At 44.9% G+C, this 9125-nt stretch overlaps 1 protein-coding gene across 3 annotated transcripts in view; it reads left to right on the top strand.

Moving 5' to 3' along the window:
- The first annotated feature begins 3681 nt into the window (after positions 1-3681).
- Positions 3682-9125, top strand: part of NARS (asparaginyl-tRNA synthetase) — a 17237-nt gene continuing 11793 nt past the window's right edge. Inside the window, exons 1-6 of one of the 3 annotated variants that reach the window (XM_006764449.2) lie at positions 3682-3908; positions 4931-5013; positions 7060-7125; positions 7221-7313; positions 7400-7489; positions 8477-8555. In XM_006764449.2, coding sequence (XP_006764512.1) covers positions 3866-3908; positions 4931-5013; positions 7060-7125; positions 7221-7313; positions 7400-7489; positions 8477-8555 — 454 coding nt within the window. In that variant the 5' untranslated portion in view covers positions 3682-3865. Of the gene's footprint in view, positions 3909-4141; positions 4242-4930; positions 5014-7059; positions 7126-7220; positions 7314-7399; positions 7490-8476; positions 8556-9125 lie in introns of those variants that run through there. The other 2 variants (XM_006764450.2, XM_015564418.1) reach the window with 2 other exon arrangements.

Here is a 9125-nt window from a genome sequence, read left to right on the forward strand (position 1 = left end):
CCTCCACTTTTTATTTATTACGGAGGGAGCGGGGGAGGTAAAGGCTGAGGGTGGTGAGCAGAGGGGATGGTCTGCAGGAGCTGTGTTCCCTAAAGATTCCTGCCTATTAGTTTCAGGGCAGGTCAAAGACATCGCAGTTATTTTATGTAAATGAAATACCTGGAGACCTTTTTGAAACCAATACACATATTAAAAAATAACAATATGCATCCCACTATGGGGGAGATTGCACCTTGCATTGGCTACTGGTTTAAGGCATAGATGGCACTCATTGAATGTCATCACTAAAAATATTAGCAGCTGTTCTCTGTTAAGCCAACTGCTTCTGGGTAATGGGGTATGCCTCAGTCTATTGTTGCAACAATAAAGCTGTGTAACAAAATGCTGCAAAACTCAGAGGCAGCACAGCAATCATTTTTTCTCACTCACATCTAGGGGTCGGTTGATCTGGCCTGAGTTCAGTTGGGCTTGCTTCCAAGCTGCAAGTTCTCACCTTTCTTGGACCTGTGGGTCAATTGGGGTATGTTCTCGTGATGATGGCAGAAGCAGGAAAATAAGCTCAACTGTACAAGCACAATTGAAAGCTTTCATTGCATCACATATCCCACGGGCAAAGAAAATCCACATGGCCAGACACTACATAAATGAAGCAGGGAAGTATATTTCTCCCATGTAAGAAAGGGGAGCATGTGTGAACATTTAAAACAATAACCTAATTTAACACAAGGCCCATGATTAGACCAGTGAACTCCACAGGTGTGAGCCCATCATCACACTTCCCTCCCTGAAATGTTCCCTGGCTAGAGAAGGGAGTATGTACATGGAGGTGGACTCAGCATTCTGTAAGTCCACAGGTGCTGGTGCTGCAGGCAGGGAGGGCACACCTCTACATGGACTATGACTGTACTCGAGAGGCATATTGTTGCCTCCTCCTCTAGGGGTCTAATGTAAAAAATCCACCCTGATCAGGTGGCCACCTGGTTCCCCCAAAGATTGGTGTCCTATCAGGTCCTCAAAGTTGGCTTCTGCTGTTGGCCAGTTGGGTGCTCAGTAGTGGCAGCAGCCAGCCAGATCAGCCCGATGAAGGGCAGTCCATGAGGTCAGAGCCATGCATAACCTCCATCCTGTTACTATAACCACTTTGCATGTGGTTTCTTTGAGCAAACACTGGGGTGTTTGGGGACAAAGACCAATGTCCACAGATTACAGAGACCTGCTCCATGTTGAATGCCTTCTAATGGACATTTACATGGGACGATGCATCCAATTTTATGGATCAGGTAAAACTAAATTCATGAAGGGCCATTCGAATGCCAGTCTTTTATTGCTACCTGACAGGAGCTGCAGCCAACCTGCCACAAGGGAGCTGGGGTAATGACTACCGACTTCCCCATCTCCCTCTACTCTTCCACCAGTGCTCCCCATGGGTTGTATGGGACCAGACCCAGAGAGCCCATTGATGTGGTCCACAGAAGTCAGCCTCTAGAGGCACAGAACAGGATGAAGAGGAGAAATTCATCTGGATGGGCTGTGGTAGGGAGCCCCCAAATGGTTCCCACTGAGCTCCACCTCCTGGTATTCACCCTCTGTGTAGTCCTTGGTCATGTTGCACTAGGTAGGGTTGGTCTTTGTGGCCAGTAGACTGTAGCAGAAATGATGAAAAGCCACTTTACCTATTAGGTTGCTATAGTAGGCAGCTAAGGTGGCCTCCATGACCCCTGCCTCTAATATGCATGCCCTGGTTTAAAACCCTTTCTTGGAATGTTGGCTGGACCGAGTGACTGGATTCTAATGAAGAGGACATGGTAAAGTGATGGGATATCACTTCTATGAGTTGGCTGCAAGAGACTCTTGGCCGTCTTGCTTGCTCTGATGACGCAAGCTGCCCTCTGGAGAACCCCACATAGCAAGGGACTGAGGGAGACCTCTGGCTAACAGCCCATAAGGAACTGATTCCTGTCAACACCCACTTGAGTGAGCATGAAAAAGGACTTACCCCAGGTGAGACTTAAGAATCTTAAATTTCAATGACTGCAACCCCTGCTGACACCTTGATCGCAGTCTTTAGAGAGACCCTGAGCCAGAACCTCTAGCTAAGCCACTCCTGAATTCCTGACCCTCTGAAAGTATGTGAGGTCATAAATGTTTGTTGTTTTAAGGTCCTAAAGTTTGGGGTAATTGCTTTGTAGTTATAGATAACTAATATGTGAGCAAGCAAAAAAAAAAAAAAAACATTCAGGAAGGATGGAAGGGAAAATCTATGAAATCAAGTGAAATATTGAAGAAAGATATTTGGTTCATATTCTTGATAGACTTTGAACCTGTGTATAGAGTTATTTTTAGACTTTTTTAATGAGAAAAATGTTTTCCTTTGACTCAAGGACAAACTCTGGTATTTCACTACGTTGAGAATATTTAAAGGCAGAACAAGAATTCCAACCAGGTTTGAAGCCCTAGTTCTTTTCACATTATTATGCCTCCCTATAGTGATCCTTATAACTTTAAATAAAAATATACCACAGCCCTGGCCAGTGTGGCTCAGTTGGTTGGGTGTCATCCTCTGCCTTTTGGATTCCCTGTCAGGGAACATGCAGGAGGCCTCCGATCGATGTTCTGTTCTCACAGCGACATTTCTCCCTCTCCCTTCCTCTCTAAAAATCAATTTAAAATTATAATTATATATACCATTGTCCAAGTCATAAATACAGAAGTATGTTCATTAATTTAAGTTAGAAAGTCAAAGTGTCCTATTTCAAAACAGGAAATGCATGTGAGCAAGGACTACTCTTATCTATGTTCCTCACGCCCACCCCCCACCCCACCTTATTGCTGGTGCTCAATACATCTAATGAGGAAGAAACTGAGGGTCCCTGTGATTTTGATTAAATTCAGTTTTAAATCCTAACTCTAAAAATCCTCTCTCTCTCTCCCCCTCAGAGACCCAGACTTTCCCCCACATAATTAGCAATCCCGAGGCAGCAGAAGACAGTGGCTGGGCCTTGAGCATTGGTCCCACAGTCCGGACCTCTGGCAGCCTGAAGATAACATATCGCTTCAGGTCCGGAGCCCTAAGGTGGAACAACCCCTGGCTCCTTTCCCATGAGACCATGAAAAGGACCTCAGGGATGTCCTCAAGACCCGGAGAAATGACTCATCACCCTTCCTTCGCCTCCCACCCATCAGCTCCTAACATGACCCAAAGCCCTGACTCACGGTGTCTTGTGATTTTGCCCTACATAATCTGTACCTACAGCCAGCGAGTGTGGTTTGGAGCATTAGCTTCCCGCCTCTGTACGAGTCAATTCAATATTAAACTATAGTTTCCTTCTATACTGCAAACTCCTGCTCGTGCATTTCCTTGGGCCAGTATGTGCAGGCAGGCAGGCTCGAGGAAAAACCACTGGAGTTCTGGTCACAAAGACACTAATTCCACAAGCAGGCCCACCTCTGGGGATATGGGCCGGAATCCTGTTTCCCAGAGGGCCCTGGAGCCCACCGCTGGGGGCAGAATTGTAAAATTCGCCGGAGAAAGCAGAAAGTAGGGAGGAGGAGACTGAAGAGAGCGACTTGCTGCCCGGGGCGAGCCCGATGGTCTAGGAGTTCCGCCCCGGATGTCGGAGTACGCGGGGCGGGGCGAGTCAGGGGGAGGGGCGCCGGGCGGACCGGAAGTTGCCTCTGCCCGGCCCAAAGATGGCGGCCGCAGCCACACTTGCCCTTGTCGCCTAAGTTCATGTAACCAATGGCGCCGCGATGCTCGGGTGACTCATTGAGGCGACCTAGGCACGACGTTATATGATGCAACGTTGGAGTCGAGGAAGCCGCCGGTGCACGTTGCGGTGACAAGGCGGCGGCGTGTTGGGAGGTGATGTCCTTGGAGGTGACCCGGGCGACCGCAGGGATGGTACTAGGTGAGTGCGGCTCGGGGATCCCCGGGTGTGTAAGGGGCGCGTTGCCTCTGCCCGGGGCGGGAACCTCGGTCAGGACGATGACCAGCACTAGCAGACGGCCTGGCGCAGAGTGGGCGTGCCCCCACCCTTCAGATGGAGACGATCGCAGGAGGGTGTGCAGGGCCTGGGCCCGCCGGGCCGGGCTGCTGGGCTCGCCCCGGCCTCCCTCCAGCCCTCCGGGCCCCGGGCCGGGTGTGGCGGCCGCTCCCGCCCTGCCCCCCGAACATCCCGTGATGCGGCCGAGGGAGGCACTGTCGGAGCTCAGGGGACCCCTCATCGACGTCACTCTTCCAAGTGACCGCCAGGAAGGCCTTTAGAATTCGAACCGTCTTTCACATTCCCCGTTTGTGCTGAGGTTTCCCGGCCCTCCATACGGAGCGGCAGAAAAGGGGAACCGCATCAGACTTGCTTCCCCGTCAGACTTCTTGGCCGCGAGGCCTTCTGCACTGTGTTTCACCCCAGAGCTTCGGGTTCCCTGAGAGGCCAGAAGGAACTGGAATCTCTCTGACATCTGGGCGCTGACTCTGGGGAACCGGACTTGTCTGTGTGCCTTGATTTCGTCCTCAGTGCAGCCTGCAAGGCGGGCGTTGTTTCCCCTATTTTACAGTCAAGGGAATGGGCTTGGGGAGTGAAGGTGCAACATCCCAGGATCCCAGGCTGGTCTGGCCCACTTCAAAGCCCGTCCTCATGACTGGGAACCCGGGGGGATGGAAGCAGGCGCACAGGTTACTCACGGGATCAAAGTTCATTTTGAAAAGCTACATGTGCAACCCCTATGTTTTTATGAGGTGGATGTCATGGGCACAGGGGCCTGGGAAAGGAATTGCGATACATCTTCTTTGGGGCTGTGGCAGCTTTTCACTATAGTAACTCAGCTGCCTGTTCTGTTCACAGAAATAAAGAATGGATGAAGTAGTTGCAGCATGAGATGACTGATAATTATTGTCCAAATATGTAACTCATTCTCACTTTGTAAAAAACAGCAGAGCTCTACGTCTCGGATCGAGAGGGAAATGATGCGACAGGTGACGGAACCAAGGAGAAGCCTTTTAAAACCGGTCTGAAGGTAGTGTCTCCTCTCCGAGCAGAGCAGCTTTGCGTGTATTAGTGACTTAGGTCAATTATTACGTGACTTGTCAATAATTTATTTCAAGCACTGGGTTTTGAAGAGAGTTTTCAGAAAAAGGGAAGTAAAGATGGTGTATAGAAATGTAGCTTTAACAGATCTAAGTCTAAGCTTATTTGAACATTTAAAAAATGCCTTCTTTTTTCCTTATGTGGCATTGCATCTTGGAATGTGTCTCTCCAATGAGTCAGGTGATGGCCAGTTTTTTCAGTTCTTGAAATACTATTCAGCTTCAGGTTAAGGTGTGGGTGGAGAGATCCCTCCTTAGGTAGCCATGGGTTTGCCTGTTAAACTGCAATGCCTGCACCTGCCAGGTAAGGAAATGTTAAAGCTCCCTCCTTGGGCAGCACTAGGAAAAGCTCTGCCCCGACACTTTGTTCTGTGTCATACCTGGCCAATCCCCCTTTGTGTTAGCTGTGTTACAACACTTGTTTAGGTCATGATCAAGTGTTCCTCTCCTGGGAGCATTCTCTCTAGTTATGCTTTGGTGCGTCGTACTTAGTTCTTACTTTTTAACTCTTAAGGGGAAATATTTCTCTCATTTCTGGGCTGTTAGGGTGACTTGAGCTCCCCAAACTGACAACACTGTTTAGGTGAATGTTTGCAGAATGTCCCTGTTAGCAAAAGCATGCCGTGCTGATTTGGGGAATTACAGTTTGGCTCCTTCAATTTCAGTGATGCAAAAGGAGTGATCAATAGAGAGTGTCCGGTATTAAGTGAATTCCTAATGATTTGCAAACATCCCTACAAAATCTGATGGTTAAAAACATGAGTTCTTGGGTGTTTTTTAAAAGGTCCTGGTTTCCCCCTCATCTGTACCAATCATTGAGTTGGAACTGCTGTTAAAACAGGAGGAAAGGTGTTTTTTAGGTTTGGAAACTACACTTTTAGAAAGCTTTTTGTAAGCTTTAGATCTTATGATTGGAGAGAGTAATTCCTTACAATTATTTCTTGGTTGACTTAACAACTTGGGAGAAATTTGAAGTAGTTAATAAAACATTTATCTTTTACATACTTTCAACTATTTTTTTTTTAAAAAAAGAATATGAATTATAAAATCCTGTATAATGAAAGGCTAATATGCAAATTGTTCCCTCGACCGGGAGTTCAACCCAGAGTTCAACTAGGGGGCTGAACCATCAGCCAACCGCCAGCAGCCCCTCCCCCCAGCCGGCCCCCTACCCGTGCATGAATTCGTGCACCAGGCCTCTAGTATTCAATAACCTCAAAGCTGATGTGTTCCAGTATTAGTGAAAGAGGTATTCTACATAAGAGTAATTTTTAAAATTAAATGAAACTTAGCCCTTTGTGTTCTTAGCCATTATTTTGTTGCTAGAGTTTCAGAATTGGCTTATCTGTTCCTTAGCCAGGATTAATCTTTTCGATGTGATCTGTAACTGGCTTTTGCTATCATCTGTCTCCTCTATTGTCAGCGTAACTCCCTCTGGCCCCTGCGCCACTTAAAATCTGTTGCTTCTAGTCTACTTGTGGCTGGGAAACTCTATACTATGTCACTGAACTTGCTAGAATTGTTGCAAAAGGACCCAAGAGCTAAAAAAAAAAATATGTTCTTAGTACTTGAACCAGTCGATCTATCAATATTGTCTTTCAACTCTTGGGGTCTCTTCTTGGCTCTTGATTATGTTCTAGTCCAGTGATGGCGAACGTATGACACGCGTGTCAGAGGTGACACACGAACTCATGTTTTTGGTTGATTTTTCTTTGTTAAATGGCATTTAAATATATAAAATAAATATCAAAAATATAAGTCTTTGTTTTACTATGGTTGCAAATATCAAAAAATTTCTATATGTGACACGGCACCAGAGTTAAGTTAGGGTTTTTCAAAATGCTGACAGGCCGAGCTCAAAAGGTTCGCCATCACTGTTCTAGACGGTTGAAGTTGCCTCATAATTACCATGTTATTTTTATCTCAAATATTGTACAATGTTAAGGATATTTTCTTTTTCTCTCTCCCCATCCAAGGCTTTGATGACAGTGGGAAAAGAACCATTTCCTACCATTTATGTAGATTCACAAAAAGAAAATGAGGTAGGGTGAACGAAAACCTTTGCACAATTTTATTTTCTGAGTATTCATCAGAACATAGAGGTCTTGAAAAACTAAATATCTGTTCTTCTCTCTAGCGGTGGGATGTTATTTCTAAATCACAGATGAAGAACATTAGGAAAATGTGGCATAGGGAACAAATGAAGAGTGAATCCCGGGAAAAGAAAGAGGTGAGCAATGAATTCACAACTGAGAGCATTTGAAAAGTTAGAACACTAGGAACCATGTTAACAAATTGCTTTATCATTAAAATTAGGCAGAAGACAATTTGAGAAGAGAAAAGAACCTGGAAGAAGCAAAGAAGATTACCATTGAAAACGATCCAAGTCTTCCAGAGCCAAAATGTGTAAGTGTGACGTGTATTGTCACAAACACGGCAAACTGTTATTTGTGTCTGAGGGCCCTGCCGTGAGGTTTGTTCCTTTGCATGGTCGGTCTTTCCTTTCCTTGTACAAGAAGGGATAGAGAGAAGTAATGTTTTACAGTTTTGCGGCTGGTGGTTCTTTGGGGTTCATTTTCTTTTTTAAAAAATATTTTTATTGATTTTAGAGAGGAAGGGAGAGGGAGAGAGAGAGAGAGAAACATCAATGATGAGAGAGAATTATTAATCGGCTGACTCCTGCAAGTCCTACACTGGGAATCGAGCCCACAACCTGGTCATGTGCCCTGACCAGGAATCGAACTGTGACCTCCTGGTTCATAGGTTGATGTTCAGCCACTGATCCATGCCAGTCAGACAGGATTTTTTAAATACAAAGTTTTGTGATTTTATGAAATTGGATTCCTTCTCTGTTCTTTCTAGAACAGGATGCTGGCCTCTGAGTGGGCGTGTGTAGATTTCAGACAGTTCTGATTGCTGATGAACTGCCATATTTTCCCTGTTTTCTTAGTGAGGAAGCTGTTTTCTTGGCTGTATTCACTATCCCCTTTACTCAACTCTCTATTCTCCTTCATCCCCCAAACAGAAAGCTAGCTAGCCTTTGTTAACTTCTACCTCCCAGAATGTCTGGAGGGACTGTGAGGTCAAGGAAAGGGCTCTGTGTGGATTTGGGTTATTGCTATTGTGAATTCACGTACTCGCTGATTTTCTGTAGCCATAGCTGAAATTCTGGGTGTTTCTCACAGTTGGTTTTGCACTGAGAGAAAGGGTTTTTTTTTAACCACGCAGTATGGTGAAGTTTTCTGGTTCTAACCTGCAGTAAAGTTACTAATCTGTAGTTTTGCACCATTTTTGAAATTTTAACGCTTTATTGTCATCCATCTAACATTAGTGAAAAACTGATATGTGATAAATGACACAGTTAGTGAAATGTTATTTATTTTAATTTGACAGGTGAAGATTCATGCATTAGAAGGATATAGAGGCCAAAGAGTTAAAGTGTTTGGCTGGGTCCATAGGCTGCGAAGGCAAGGTAAATGGCGTAGCTTTCCTTTTCTCTCTTTTATTTTTAAATAGCTCTGGTCTTAGATGAAGAGTAATGTAAAAACATTTACTTGGAAATATTTCGATTTTTGGATGCTAGTTTTTTAAAGGAGATAGTGACTTATAGCCTAAATTTGTTCTTATTCAATATGACTATTAAAAGTTTTTTAAAAATTTAAATGCTTTTTAACTATAAGCAATCACAGTGATCAGAAGGTGTCCAATAAATATTTGTGTAGTTGAACTTAGTTTTTTAATGAAAAGCAGGAAGTGGAGAGCCAAATCTGAAACTTACTGATGGTAGAACTCGTGACACTTATGATTAGTATATTTGCATTCTGCTTCTACTGATATTTTGGTTTCTCTTTCTCTTTTTATAACTGTATTACACGTGTTTTATTGTAAGTGGTTATCAAATCCTTCGTAAAAAGAAATGGGACATTTTCCCTGGCTGGGTGGCTCAATTGGTTGACCATCGTCCTGAAAACCAAAAGGTTGTGGGTTGATTCCTGATCGACACATACCTGGGTTGCAAGTTCGACCCCTAGTCTGAGCGTGT

The sequence above is a fragment of the Myotis davidii genome, unplaced genomic scaffold, assembly GCF_000327345.1.
Source record: "Myotis davidii unplaced genomic scaffold, ASM32734v1 scaffold38, whole genome shotgun sequence".
In the NCBI taxonomy this organism is placed as follows: Eukaryota; Metazoa; Chordata; class Mammalia; order Chiroptera; family Vespertilionidae; genus Myotis; species Myotis davidii.